Source organism: Pelodiscus sinensis, chromosome 9 (genome assembly GCF_049634645.1).
Source record: "Pelodiscus sinensis isolate JC-2024 chromosome 9, ASM4963464v1, whole genome shotgun sequence".
NCBI classification, from domain to species: domain Eukaryota; kingdom Metazoa; phylum Chordata; order Testudines; family Trionychidae; genus Pelodiscus; species Pelodiscus sinensis.
The window spans coordinates 18080079-18095588 of NC_134719.1; the positions used below are offsets into that span (position 1 = coordinate 18080079).

Genomic DNA, 15510 nt, shown 5'->3' on the forward strand with positions numbered 1-15510 from the left:
ATTCTTTCCCTGAGATGGTGCAGGCTAATGACTACCCTTCCCCCCAGATCCCCAATTAACAGTTATTAAATTGGCAGCAGGTTTAAAATAAACAGAAGGAAGCATTTCTTCACACAATGCACAAGCAACCGGTGTAACTCAGTGCGGGAGGTGGTGTGAAGAGCAAAAGTGGGTTCAAGAAAGAAACAGTAAATTCATGGAAGATAAATCCATCAAGGGCTATTAACCAGGATGGTCAAGCACATATCCCCAATGTTCTGGGATCCCAAAGTCTCAGACTGCCAGAAGCTGAGACTGGACACCAGGAGCGGGTTCAATCAATAAATTGCTCGGTTCTCTTCATTCGCAAGGAAGCATCTGGCAGTGGCTGAAACGCCAGGGGACGCTGAGCTCGGGGGAGCCTTGGCCATTCTTGGGGGGAAGGGGCAGCATACGGATCGCCCGCTACTCCCAAGCTGTTCACACTGGGAGGGAAGCAGGCTGCCTGGGAGTTGTAGTCCTTGTGGGCGGTTCCTTTTGGGGGGAGGAGCGGGCGTGGTTGAGACGCGCCAATAGGACTACCACCCCCATTGCGCCCAGCCCTCTGGGGGCGGGGTTGGGAATGTGACAGCTTTTGCAACTGGCTTTCCTCTTCCCCGCAGCTGCGAGGGCTGGAGCTCGACGAGCTGTCGAACGCGAGCGGGGCGCTCCGAGCCAGGCAGCGAGCGCGCGCGGCTGCGCCCGCTCCCGGGACTTCCATTTGCAAAGGGACCAGCCGCAGCCGCCCCAGACACTTTCTCTTAAAGGCGCAGGCGGCGATGCAGGGTCAGTAGCGTGGGGTGAGGGGCCTTTTTAAACGCCATATTGCAGGAGTTCCCCCCCCTCCCCCCTTTAAGAAAGAGTGAGTTGAGTCCCCCCTTCCCTTTGGAAACGCCGCGGGGGCAATCCGGGTAGGGGGACAAGGGGTGGGAAGGAGGCTCCCCCACCCTTTGCAAACAGTCCCCACATTGGCGGGGGTCGAGGGAACCCCGGGAGCTCAGATTCTGGGCGCTCGGAGGCGGCTGGGGAGAATTGCCCGCGTGCAAAGACACCTCCCCCCCCCCCCCCCCCCCCCCGCCCAGTCCGCTTCCCGCACGAGTTGCAAGCGGCTTCGCTGTAACTTTGGGTCGCCCCTCGCTCCAGTGACCGCGCAGGGTGGGTACTATGAAGGGCCTGGCGGGTTCTGTGCCCCTGCCCGCTGGCCTTCCCGCCTCTGGCTGCTGGGCTCGGGAACCGGTCGGGCAGCTTGCCCCCTGCCCTGTAACTTGGCCGGGGTTGCTGTCGCTCCGCAGGGCTCAGCGGGGTGCTCTGATTGCGAGAGAGGCTGCGATGGCTTCCAAACTCCTGCGAGCCGTGGTGCTGGGCCCCCCCGGCTCTGGCAAAGGGACCGTGTGCCAGAGAATCGCCGAGAGCTTCGGGCTCCAGCATCTCTCCAGCGGGCACTTCCTACGGGAGAACATCAGGGCGAAGAGCGGTAAGTGGAAAGCGAGAGTGCCCCGCTGTGGGGAGATCGGCTGCTCGCTCAGGGGCGCCTACGTGTTTCCTTGCATGTAGGAGGCGCCCTGTGGGCAGAGGATCTGGGCTAGCAAGCTGCACGGCGAAATGGTTCTGGGATCAATCGGGGCAGATGAGCCTTAACCACTGCTTGTCCCGAGAGAGGAATTACACTGTGCAATCGAGCCCTTTGCTAAACGTTCATCAGCTCCCCGCTGGCTAGCAACAGGAGCTGAAGGAGCCAGGAAAGTGTGTGTCTGTATGTGTGTGTGTTATATTGGGTGTGAGGAGGCTGGTCAATCTTTAATCTAGTTAGCACACCGTCTTCTATGACATTATGGATCTCGTTTTCAAAAAACTTTCAAAAGTTCTTAGCTAATGAAAATTACAGCAGCCGATGCATGACAGGAGCAAAAATGTGCCTGTGCACAATTTGGAAGGCACAGAGGGGTTAAGTTTTTCCCACTCGTTTTTCCTGCACTAGCAAGTACAGCTACTTAAAGGGATGCTTTTCTTATCCGTGTTAAAAAGACAGGTATCCATGAGTACAATTAAAACAGAACTTTTAAAATTCACTGTGTACACGGCCTGATTTGTTTTAATTGTGTGAAACATGGTAACTTTCTGGTTCTCCTGTCTAAATCCCCACAATTAATTTTTCACTGAAAACTGTTTTTTAAAAAAACAAACAGTGATCCTTGCCTACATAGTAATTGTGGTTTGGAAGAAACCAGTATAAATAGCGTGGGTCCATTCATCCACAGTTAGCTGTGGTTTTGGAGTATGTTGCACTCTAACTTAATCAGAGTAACAATATTACAAAATGGGATATGGTGTAAATATTTGTGTGTGCTGTTAATTTGTGATACCCTAAATATTGTGTATCCTTAATTAACCATAGAATGGTAACTCCCTACTTGTGCAGTGTTAGAAATATCTGTGTTGGGTTGTCCGTTTAGTTTTAAACACTAAAGCCTAAATCTCATCATCCACTCAATAGGTTCATATGGCAGTTGACCCAATGTGGTTCTGTTGCATGCGGGCAGGTTATGGCACAACTGTGAAGTGAAGTGTACTGCGGAGCTGTGCTGTACAAAAGGGCTCCATCTGTGACAACAGAGACTTCTCTGGCTCTTTTTTCAGGGTGGTGGGTAGCACACCGGCATGGCCATTAGCTATGACTGTTGTCACCTACTCCCCTATGTAGTGGGGTGAATGTGTGCATACTAGTAGAAAAGCCTTGAGTGACATATGGACTGCTGGGCAACTCTTGGTCTGGGGGAGGATCTTTACAGTCCCATGACCCTCATAGTTCTCCCAGCTCTGGGCAAGGGAAAAAATTTGGGCTACTTAGAGCTAGGTATTATGAAACTGGCTCCGACTTTGTTGCTTCTGGAACTGGCCATATTTTCCTCTGATGTAGTAATGGTATACTGGCATCGCAACTTATAAAAGAAATACAGTAATTACTCGTTTAACACGTGCCCGCTTAACATGTTTTCGCAATAGCATGATTTTTTTTTAAGGAATGTTTTTCGAATAACACAACCATCCCTGAAATAACACAAAAATAATCAAGTGGCAGACTACTTCGTGCAGCAGTATCAGTTGGTGAAAACAGTGGTAATATGCATGAGTGGATGAATACATGTGGTCACAGCACTCCTCTGCTCATTCACGTGTTTATCTTTGTGTTTTAACAAACTGTGGTGACTTGTGTTGCTAGATATTTTGTGTTGCTAGAGATCTAATGTTGACGTTGATGACCCAGCACCAACAAAAAAATTGACTTTGCCACCACTACCTGAAACGCAACCCCCACCTTTTCCATTATTTTTAATGGGAAAATTGACCCCGCATAGCACATTTTCCCTTAGGATGAACATTTTCAGAAACACATCTATAGTGTTAAATGAGGAATTACTGTAGTCCAATGTGAAACCTTTTATGTGCTAAGTTTCACCTTGGAGCCAGTGTTTATGGCCAAGTTGTAAACTTTTCAGAAATGGGCTTCATAATGATAACGCTAACTGACCAGGGGTTGAATTTCAGTAGCATCTGTTTGCGGGAGTCCATTCCCTCTCACTGCTCACAAGCTAGAGGTTCATCTGTTTACTTATCACCCAGTATAGATTTTTCAGTGAAGATCCCAGAATCCATTTTCTTTGCATGTGTCAATTAGGGAAGTAATCATGTAGTCCAGCGGTGGAGAACCTCAGGCCTGGGGGCCAGATGTGGCCCTCAGTTTGCCTGGATCCAGTTCCTGAGGCTCCGCATTGGAGAGCCAGTGCTGGCTCACTTGCAGCGCTGGAGCACACAAAATCTATTGGCCTGCATCACACTAGGCTCTGGTGTGCGAGGGGAATGTGGGGAATGTCTTTCTCCCTCTGCCAGGGGCTTCTCACTTGTGTGCAGCCCCTGACTGATTTTTTTTTTTTCCGTGGGTCAGTAGCCCCCAACCCAAAAATGGTTCCCTATACTTGGTGTAGTCTATTAATTGATTAGCAAAAGCTTGGCAGTTAATGCTGTCAACTACGTGCATTTCCCCACCCTCTATCCCCTCTGTCAATAAATTTTTTAGAGGGCTAGCCAGCAGCCCGGCTCAGTCCTTGCTCAAACTGCATCCTGGAGCTACCCTCACAGTGGCTCTGCATTTACAGCATATTAGGTGCGGCTTGCACAGGGTCCGGGAGCTACCCGGTGTGGGAGTAGGTCCCAGACCCAGCGTGAGCTGGGACTGATCTGGGCTGCCTCCCTGCCCAGCTCCTAATACACTGTAAATGCAGAGCTGCAGCAGGAATAAGTCCCGGGCCCTGCGTGAGCCTGGACTGAGTGCTTTAACTGTTTTCCCTTATTGACTAGTCTTGTAGTCAATAAAAATTCTACTGATTACACGATTAGCAAATTACCGACTTCTTAATATCCCTAGTATCAATATTAACTCGCCACCTTCAGGCATGAAGGTGAGTAATTATGTAAATGCTCCTCAAATTAGCAATAGCACTCTCTTATTCCCCTCCTTTTCTCTCGCTTACTTCCTGCTGTCTCTACACTAGAATAGGTTTTCTGATATTTCTGTGGGCAAACCCCCTTAGCACTAACACTGCTTATATTGGCAAAAATGCTTTTGTTGATATGGCTTACTTGTACTGGCTTTCTGAGCATAATTAGCTGTACTGGCATAAGCATCTTCATGCAGTTGTAATTCCATCTGCACTAGGGCTTTGGTGGTATAGAAATGCTGCAGAAAACACTGCAAAACTGAAATTGAAAAACTTTTCTACTTTTGACCCTGCCTAGAGCTGTGTCTACACTGGAAAGGTTTGGCAATGAAAGTGTTGTTGACACGTGTAAGTCTCTGAAACTGAAAACTTTTCAAACTTGTTTTTCTACCACCCATTGTCGACATTTCATGGTCACATTGTTAGCTCCACTGTCGACAGAAAGTGCAAAGTACTGTGGGTAAGCATTCCACAGTGCCTGGCATCACCTTCAGTCACTAAGCACTGTGGGAATGCACAACGTAGTGCTAGGCATTTTGGGAACATGAAAAATGTCCCATCAACCACCTCTTTGCTTCCCAGCCACCCCCGGGCTTTCGGCTTGCCTTCACGCCACTTGAATGACAGTCCTTGCTGTGAACTCCAGTATCTGCTGTGAGAAATCATGGATCCCATGTGGTGTTCAATGTGCTTCAGACATGATCCATTGCAGCAAAGCTACATATACAGTCAACAGCAGAGGCTGAAGATTCAGATGTGGACAACAATGTAAGTGACAGGGACAGCACCAAATTTGCATTGTATTGGGCTGTTACAGATTGGCTCTGCGCAGTACTAGGGACGTTAAAATTTCTATTAATAATTGAATAGTTGATAAGGACTATTCGATTAATCAATAAGGACTAGTGTGGTCTGTCTTTGAAATGTACAAGAGCCCCTACATTTCAAAGACTGAAATGCCACGTGGGGTCAGTGGGGGACTCCTCGCTGGCCCCGGGCTCCACATGATGTTCCAACTTTGAAATGTACAAGAGTCCCTGCTGGGGCTCTTGTACATTTCAAAGCAGCAGCGCTGAGTGGAACCAGGGACCTGCCACTTTTGAAATGCTGCGTTAGACTTTGGAAGCCTAACAGTTCAGATACCTGCCAGTAAAGAACCTGTAGTGCAAGGAGGTGGAACTCAGCAGGAGCTATCCTGTGTTTTGAGGTATCTATAGGAAAAAAAACAGACTGTTTTTAATATCTGTTATGTTTACTGGCCACTCTGTTAGGACTTTTGATCTTAGTCATTTTTGAGGCCTTCATATCATCAATTGATCAATAAAGATCAGATCCCGCAAAGTGGTGATAACAAAAGCTGGGAGTGAAAAAGCATCTGTATAGAAGATGACATTTTACAACAGCAAGGAGCTGAGGCAGTGGGGACATAGACTCTGCAGTGACAGGATCCTTAAAACTCAAATTTAACTTTCTGCCAAAAGGCTGTGTGTTCCTGAATTTTTCTAGTTTGTATGAGTTAAATGTCCTCCAAGGGAGTGGCTTGTCTATGGCTCTTGCTTTAATTGCATCATTCACATCACTGCTTCTGCTTTTCTGATATGTCTGGCTATGCATGAACTCTCTTTAAAATGGTATCTGTCGTAAAAGGTTAACAAGCTTAACGAAAGCAGAATGAATGAACATGTTTCTGTCAGCTATCTCTGTACAGATGCTGGGTTAAGTATGGGTTCTGTGTCATAAATACAGATTACAAAGCTGCTGTTTCTTTTAAACCGTTCTGAATGAACAGTCAATTAGCAGCATACTCCAACTTGTCCTGTTATTCTGTTGTTTATGTTGGAGAACAATAAATCTTGACATAAAAGAGAGGTCTGAGTCATCCAGTTTGAGGCAATTTAGTAAGATTCCATTCCAGAGCTCACAGACAAGGTTTATACCTGCTCTTCAGGTTTAGGACCCATCTTTAATTAGGGTGGGGGAAAATACACTGAAATAGTTACTAATCTCTTGAGCCATCCACCCTCAAGTACAGGCTTCTGAACCCTTCATCAGTTAGGCACAGGTTTTTAGCTCAGGTTACTTAACCCTTTCTCTTTCTATGCTTACTCCTTTCTACATTCCGGTGATGCAGATAGTGACGTGCCTTGAAACAGCTGTGATTAGAGTAGTAGTTCTTTATTCTCAATTCTATCCACTGGCACGCTTCCCTTCTGATGATGGAAGAAAGGCATTAGAAAGAAAGAAAAAAGAAGCCATAGCCAAAACTCATAGTCTAGAGGTCAACTTCATCTCTGTTTAACTGGGTAAACCAATGTAGGGATTTAAAACACAAACTTGAAGCAGGTCGGAGTCAATGTCTGACTTTGACCCATTTAGGGTGGGAACTTTGAGCTGCAAGCTCTCTGGCATCTAGACAAGTCTAGCTCCAGACTCAGAGGCGGGGGAGGGGGGGGTAATTGCTCCCGGGTGCCATGCTAGGGGGGTGCCGAGCGCATGCTGCGCAGGCTCATCTGGCCATGCCCTCCCCTCCCCCGCACCCCGGCTCCAGGCCGTCTCTGCCGTGTGCAGTGTTCAATCGGCTCCCACTTGCCTGTGCATGCTGCGCATGGCAGGGACAATCCGAGGCTGGGGCTGGGGTGGGGACGGCCATAGAACTCAACGCCCATGCCAGCGTTCAGTCAGCTCCCCCTTGCCTGCACACACTGCGCAGCATTTGCAGGTGACCAGGGAGATGCCTGGGCATGACATGACATCCCGGCCCAGGACTTTAAAAGTGGTCAGTGCCGCGTGGTGCCGGTCTAGCTTCTGGTTCGGAGTCCGGGAATTTTTGAGGCCTGAGCACAGACTCCGGCCCCGCAAGTGGAAGGCAGAAGGTAAGGGAAGGGGAAAACTAGGGGGAAGGGGTGGGAGAGGAAGGGGCTTGTGTGGAGGGAAGGGGAAGGAAGGAGAGGAGCTTGTGCGGAGGTGGAGGGGAGAGGAAAGATACAAATGCCAGAGGGCCAAGTGCAGACATTGAGGAAAAGGGCAGGAGGGGAGGTGTCAGTGGGAGGGGGGACAGGGTAATGCCGCGAGAGGAGAGGGTAAAGGCATTAGGGTCTGGAGTGGGGAGGGGGAGGTGCTGGGAGAAGGCTTGAAAGAAGGGGTGGACATGAGAAAGGTGGGGATGGAGCAAGTCATGTGTGAGGGCACAGAGGGGCATGAGGGGAATGGGGGCAGAGAGTAGTGAGAGGGTGGGTATCAGGGAAAAAGAGGTCAAAGGGGGCAGGGGCAGTGAGGGAAGGGGGAGGCACCAGGAGGGTGCAGGGCTAAGAGAAGGTGCATGTGCCAGGGGATTCTGGGGTGAAGCAGAAGGGCGAGTGGGAGCCCAAACAAAAAAGTAGTTAGTGTAATGATCTTCTGTTGATATGTGTTTTAGTAGTTAAATTCTTGGACTGTCATTGCTCATGAAAAGTGCTGTCACATGGGTAGAAATCGGGTAAATATTTCACTTTATTAATATCAGCAGAGCTGATTTAAATGGGGTCTGTGTGTTGTGTAGTCTTGCCTTAATCTTTGTATTCATGTCTGTCCATGTGAGAGAAACTATTTGTATATATTTGCTTGCATATGAAACCAAGAATTTGCTTGCATATGCAACCACACTTAAGTTGAGGCCCTCAGCATGTTCTGTACGTATCAGTGTGGCCCCTGGGGCTTCCAAAGTTGAGTTGCCCTAGCTCATCCTTGACAGGTGTCTGTCTAACCTGGTCTTAAATATCTCCAGTGATGAAGATTCTGCAGTCTCCCTAGGCAAATCATTCCAGTGTTTAACCACCCTGACAGGCAGGAAGTTTTTTTCCTAATGTCCAACCTAAACCACCCTTGCTGCAATTTAAGCCCATTGCTTCTCATCCTAACCTCAGAGGCCAAGGAGAACAATTTTTCTTCCTCCTCCTTATGATACTCTTTTTGATACTTGAAAGCTGCTCTCATGTCCCTTTTCGGTCTTCTCTTTTCCAAGGTAAACAAAGCCAATTCCTTCAGCCTTGCCTCATAGCTCATGTTCTCTAGACCTTTCATCATTTGTGTTGATCTTCTCTGGACTATCTTCAGTTTCTCCATGTTTCCTGAAATGTGGCGCCCAGAACTGAACATGATACTCCAGCTGGGGTCTAATGTAAATGGCTCATTCCCTGCTTACGGGACTTGAGACTGGGCAGGTTAATTTCCAGTCCTCCTGTTTATTCTTTTCCTAAGCCAGGAGGGCACAGTAGTTCTGACGGGGGCTCTGCAGGAAGGCAGCCCGCACTGCTCCCTGCCTGAAACCTTGTGCAGGTGTTAAACAGCTGTCCAGCCCACCCTACAGGTGACTGCATTTCAGCGTGCCTGAAGCAGCACAGCATCAGCAATGGACAGGAGAATGGCTCCCAGGCATGGCTTGCTCATGATTGCTTCAGTCCCATTGGATGGGCTCAGCCTCTTTTTTTCGCCTCCCCCGCTTTGCAATGGGGCTGTAGACTCTGGGGGAGAGGGGTGGAGGCGGGCAGAGGTGTCTCCCTGCAGCAGATGTAGACATGTCTCTGTATTAATCATTCTCTCATTTAAGTTTTTAGCTTTTTAGTGAGTCCTTTTACATGGAAACTTTGTATGACGTCTTGGTAGAATAGTCCCTAGGACAAGTGAGGCAGAGACTGTCCCTGTGGGGTGAATGAGGCGGGACTGTACAAGGCGGAAGGTGAGCACCTCTGGGCAGTTGCAAAGATTGGAGAAGGGATGGAAGCCAGACCGAAGATCAATGAGCCCTCGGAAATGGGCCCATGGAAAGGAGACTGGACCTGTGGATGCTTTGGGGGTCAGCAGCAAGGGCCTGCTTTGGGAAGTGAATGTGGCAGCATTGAGACACCACCCAGAAGCCAGCGCCACAGACACTAATTGCAGATTCATGGGACGGCTCTCACAGATCTTGCACATGCATAAGATGATAGATCTGCAGGAGGGGGGCAGTGGCGTAGCGAGGGGACCGGAGGGGTCAGTTGTCCCTGGGATCACCATACTCCAATTTAATTCCATTCTGTTCCCCCTGTTATCCCTTCAGCTCACGGGCTCCTACTCCATCTGCCGCCGGCTGCTGGAGTCTCCTCCCTGCCTCTCTGCTCCGAGTCCAACCCTGCTCCAAACCCGACCCTCCTCCTTCTCCACTGGAGGGTTAGTGCATGTGGGAGCACTAACTGTAGTGAGTGGGGAAAGATGCAGTACAAGTTCCCCCTCAGCTGTGCACCAGGTTTGGGGCCGTGCCACATGGTGGCGGGGGAGGGGAGATTTTTTCCTTTGCCCCCGGACGCATAACACCCTTGCTATGCCTCTGCTAGATGCTCCTCTAGAAGACACTGAAAGCAGTTAGCTGACGGTGTTTTGTCCTGTGTGACACACATTGGTTTCAGCTCAGTATCTAGTAAGTGTAGGTATCTGCTTTACAAGCCCCTGATTCATGGTCTCATCAGAGGTTTGAATGAGCATGGATCCCAAAGTACTGTCTTGCATCTAGGGATGATTATAATCCTAGTGCTGAGTCATACTGGCATGGCTGTTCAGAGGAAACCTTGCACTACTGCTGCCCATTCTTCATTTAGTGGATTGAAAAAGAGAATTTAATCCCCCAGGGAAGTTTGTACCTCTCATTTGTTTTGCTCTTTACAAACAACCCTTTGTTTGTAACCATCTGCTAATGCCTATCTGGCTCTTTTTTAATCTCCTCATAATTAACTGTACCTGTTCCGTGATTGGATCCTGATGGACTATTGAAACTTCAGACAAATTAACCAGGGAAGTGAAATCAGGTGACTTGCCATATCCTTTCTATTATTTAGGTAGCTAACAGCTTGATAATAAGGGCTGCCACACAAAGCAGAGATTGGCATGCATCCCTTCAGAAGAGTATCTCTCTGCCAATCTATTGTGATGATAGTTTTGTGCAGAGTGAGCAGAAATGTAAATCTGTTTACATTAATGTAAATCAGGAGTGGGGGACAGTGGCTCAGAGACCACGTGTTAAAATCTACCACCATACTGAGTAGAAGTTTGGGATGATTTTTTCCTGTCTCTTACGGAGATTGTGTTCTGCTCTGGACACTTATGGATGATCTCTTACAGTCGTGAGTTATTCTTCTTCCCTACAGAAGATAGGGCCAGGTGTAGATGAAACTGGCAACATATAAGGAAGCCACCCTGACAGCCACAAGTCTTGAGGTCAGAGAATGGAATCTGGTAGCTTTGTTCTAGCATTGCAAGTGTTGCAATGCCTAGACTCCTAAGCATTAAGGCCAGAAGGGACCATCATGATCATCTACCCTGCCTCTGGCACGTTGCAGGTCACAGAACCTTTCCTACCCATTTCTGTAATAGACACACAACCTCTGGCTGAGTTACTCAAGTCTTTAAATCAGTAAGGATCAACTTAGGATAATTAGGAGGCGCATAAGTGGCCTCCTTCATTTCATTGGGCCCAAGATGGTTTGCTAGGGTAGCGTAGTTTAACTACGCATTCTTACCTAGAGTTTTCAGTGTATGCTGATTCAGCTGTAGCAGTGCTTTGATTGGATGCAGAGGGAACACACAACTCTCACAGTTAATGTGTGCAATCACGACACACCTCACTTCACGTGCCCTTGGTTTACATATGTGTCACTAATAATGTCAGTTGGAAAAAATCTATATGGACAGAAACCAGCAGAGTCTGGCAACCTTGCGTGTGGGCTACTAATGTAACTTTAACTTGTAGCAAGGACACCCAGGCTGGGGCACAGGCATTCCTTGATCTGTGTCATTTTAAAATATATGAATCGATACAATATTGTACATGAGTCCAAATCACCATCCGGGAAGATGTCAAACAAATACCTTTATTCTGAGGATCTCTGGCTCAGGGATGAAGAGGATGTGAATTATGTTTGGTTTGGTGTCAGCTTGATGTTGGTTTGGGTCAGGTCCCACCACTGTGTGTGTGTGTTTGTGTTTAAACTGGCATTAAAACACAAACCAACAGTATCCAAGCTCTGTGACATGCCCAGTTCTGTATCCCAGCACCAAAGACAGCACAAAGGCAGAAATATGAGCTAGAGCAGGGGTCAGCAACCTTTCTGAAGTGGTGTGCCAAGATTTAACCCTCCTGCTCTAAGCCGTGCCATTCTCCTTGGAGGGTCTCTCTCCACCGTGTGCCCCGTGGACCACCCGGCTCAATGCAAACCTTTCTGGGAACTGCCAGTTGCTAATGGAAACTCACTGTTAATTACATAATTGCACCTGAGCCATTTTGTTAGTGCTGCAGCTGGGGAGAACGGTTTAATTTAAATTATTAAATAGATTAAGCATTTTAACTTTCTCATGTTAGTTCATCAAACTTCATTTTAAATAAAGTAAAACATTATGTCCAACACTAAAGGTTTCAATGTTTCCTTTATTTATGGCAAGGATGGGGAATCTTTTTTTGGGCTGGGGACCACTGACCCACAGAGAAATCAGTTGGGGACCACACAAGTGAGAAGAAAAATCTCCTCTAACCCCCCCCCCCCCAATGCTCATTGATGTGGCCCCCAACTGAGACACCTCACTCCTCTGGCAGTCCAGCCCCCACGGGGTGAGGGGATGGGAAAGGGAGGACTGAGGTTCAGGGCTTCCCATAGGCCAGATTTACTTTTCTGGGGTTCCAGAGTTAGTGGATTTTGTGGACCCCCTTAGGTGCTGGGATGAGAACAAAATGAGGGGCTCAATGTGCGGGATGGACTGCCAGTGAGTGGAATAGGGATGCAGGATGGGCTGAGGAGGGCAAGGTCTAGAAGGGAGTTTGGTGGCAGGAAGGGGTGTGGGGTGGGGTTAATGAGAGAGAGTTTGGTGGTGGAAGGGGGTCAGAGGGAGTTTGGGGGAGTGACACAGAAAAGGTGAGAGGGTGAGAATGCAGCAAAATAGCTAGTTGGGGAGGGAGGCAAAGAAGTGGGGAGTAAAGGAAAGTGCAGCTTCTGCAAAGTAAAATTGTATCCCCCTCACATCTTCCCTCTGCTCCAGCCTCACTCCCTTCAGCTCCAGGATCCCCTGCAGCCTGATCCCCTGCATCGCTCTCTACCCCCTCCCATCCTGCCCCCACATCCCTGTGCCCCCAGAGAGTCTCTTAGGGTTGCCAGATACTTTAAAAAAATACCGAACATGGGTGGGGAAAAAATTGGTTGAACAAAAAAAATAACCCTCTGCTTCCCCCCACCCCCAGACATGGTAGGGGAAGAATGTCCCCACCGGCCTTCCATCCAGACAGAGGCAGTGAAAACCGGACACCTGGCAACCCTAGAGTCTCTTCCCTTCCTAGACCAGCCCTTTGCCTGCAGGCTGCGGCTCTTGGGCTGGGGTAGGCAGATCCTGGGGCTTCCCAGGGCTGGGGAAGGGGTTCCTTGGCCCTGCACACAGACCATGGGGAGCAGCACGTCACCCCACGTGTGCTGGCCGCCCAGCCCCAGCTCTGTAGAGCAGGCCCTCCCAAAGCAGGAAGCCTGAAACGCGGGAGGGAGGGTTAACCCCTTAGCTCCTGGAAGCTGCATGCCCAGGGTGGGCAGGGGTAGCCTAGGGACGTGCGTGTGTGCCTCTTTCTCCCCCTACCCCCAGCAAGAAGCTGGAGCTAGTGTTCCAGCCTGCAGCTGCACAGCTGAGGCTGGAGCCACAACATGAGCTCACAGCTGCATGGGAGGGGAAAGGTGGGGCTGAGCTCCTGCCCTATGTGCTATGGGAAATTGGTTCGCATGCTGGGGGTTGCCTGGGTTGGGGCAAGGTTGGCCGAGGTTGATGTGTACTTAGCACAGGACCTGGAGGGGACGATGGGCTCTGTACCTCCTTTCTTTTCCTGATCCCCGAGTGTCATAGGACTCTTATTTAGGGAGCCAGGAACTGCAGCTGGTAAGAGCAGCCAAAGTAGGAACATTAGACATACACAGAACTTTGTGCAGTGTTGGCTGGGCTTTGGCTGTTTTACCCCAACCCTCTCTCATCTTCCCTTACAGTTTCTTCATTTCGACTTCCCTCCACACCTGCCCCTCTTACCTTCTGCCCTGTCCCCATACACGAGTGGTGGGCAACCTGTGGCCCATTGGGGTTCTTTCTATGTGTGGCCCATGAGGCATTTTGTTTACTGCTGCTCATGTGCAGGGTTGCTAGATACTGCTAGTTTCTGTCTGTGTTGTTTTTTTTCCTCCTGATATTATTAAAGTGACATGCATGTAAAGCAAGGGCACGGGAAGTGAGCTACATGCTCATTGCACACAGCACTGACTGTGGGAGCTGTGTGCTCCCTCTGCATACAATCAAAGCGCTGCTACGGTTCACTCGGCACACCCCACACATTCTAGGTGTGCAAGTGCACTTAGCAAAACTGCCCTATCCAAGGAGACAGTCGTGGTTATGACAGTCTTGCAGCCCACTGTGATGAAGGTGGGTCACTCGTGCAGCCTGCTCACGAGTCTAGGTTGCCCATTGCTGCCATACACTCTTCCCTTTAATGTTCCTGCTCCCTTTGCTTTTCTTTCCATTTAGTGTATCCATCCTCCACACTAACCACACCCAAAAAGAAATAACTGTGGTACTAACCATGACATTTCCTGCCATTGCATGGTTAACTGTGTTTGTGTGTGCTACCCCTTCTCCCAGAGCAGTATCTCTCTGTTTGAACAGTAATATCTTTGCAGTAGGAGCTACCTGCTCCTCTGCTGATACAGTGCCAAGCACAGTTGGGCCCCATTCTTCATTGGTCCTTAGGCACTGCTTCAATAAACATGACCGAGATTGCTTAGCAGATCGGCTGTGCGGTGCTTTCTAGAGGTTAAGAACACACAAGTCTGTGCTTTCCTGTAAGACCCTTAGAGTAGATTACTTTAGGTGTCTTCAAAATCCTAAGCACAATTTCTGGCCTCAACAAGCTGGGGCCATGATTGTTGTATCATGTTAATACACAGTTAACTGTTGCTAGTGTTGACCTAACTGTCTTTTCTTCATTTAATGTTAGATAATTTAGATGATGTATAAACAAGAAATCTTGTAAAAGGCTACTTTGTACAGGGGAAAGCAAAAGGGTTGGGTTTTGTTGTTTTTGTTTGAGAAATATGGCTAAGGGAAGATGGCTGAAGGATTGTTGAAAAATAAAGCCTCTTCCCATTTGGCTTTTCCTTAGGGACATGTGTGCTGTGTGTGTGTAATTTTTTTTATTCATGCCAGTTTCCCAGCAGCTGGGCACTCCAGAACTTTGCAGCAGCTGTGCTGTGAAGATCGCACATGCTCAGAGTCCATGTGTTTGGAAATACATTTGCTGTCATCCAATACAGCACTAACTTCCTCAATCTCTTGACTTGTTTTTATTTAAACACCAGCAGCCTTGGCTGAAAACTCAAGATCTAATGGCAAGAAGTGTAACAAACCTGTAATCACAGGCATGGCTTTGACAAGTGTAGGATCTGGGTGGGGTAGTGGTGGCTTGTGAATGGAGGAGGGAGCTGGGGAGGTGACATTGAGAGCAGAATGTGAATTTGTATGCGCTGCTTAGGTTTTGTTAATTCTCATAATAATGGACCATTCTCCAGGCAGATTAGCATGGTCAGGGACACCAGCATCATGCCACTGCTCTCTGCCCCTTCCCTTTTGAGGCAATCGGAGCTATGTTATAAGAACTCTTGGCTTCTTTAGTGTGGCTGAAAAGGCCCAGATGAAATGTATCCTAGAATATTAAAGGAGCTGATAGAGGAGGTACAGGCAGTCCCCAGGTTACGCGGATCCGACTTATGTCGTAGCCGTATTTACGAACGGGGCTTTTCTCGCCCCAGAGGACGCGGGCGGGGGGACCACCCAGAAGCGCCGAGGTCTCGCCGCCTGCGTCCTCCGGGGCGAGAAAAGCTGCTCCGCGTCTCCCTGGTCTGCTGGGGGGGGGGGGGGGGAAGGCAGCAGACTAGGGAGACGTGGAGCAAAGCTGCGGGGGGACCGCGGCGTGTCCGGG

The 15510-nt window shown here is 48.8% G+C and overlaps 1 protein-coding gene across 5 annotated transcripts in view; it reads left to right on the forward strand.

The window, feature by feature from the left end:
- The first annotated feature begins 588 nt into the window (after nt 1-588).
- AK4 (adenylate kinase 4) overlaps nt 589-15510 on the forward strand; it is a 43994-nt gene continuing 29072 nt past the window's right edge. Inside the window, exons 1-2 of one of the 5 annotated variants that reach the window (XM_075936168.1) lie at nt 589-818; nt 1311-1492. In XM_075936168.1, the coding sequence (XP_075792283.1) occupies nt 1348-1492 (145 nt within the window). In that variant the 5' untranslated portion in view covers nt 589-818; nt 1311-1347. The other 4 variants (XM_075936167.1, XM_075936169.1, XM_075936166.1 and 1 more) reach the window with 4 other exon arrangements.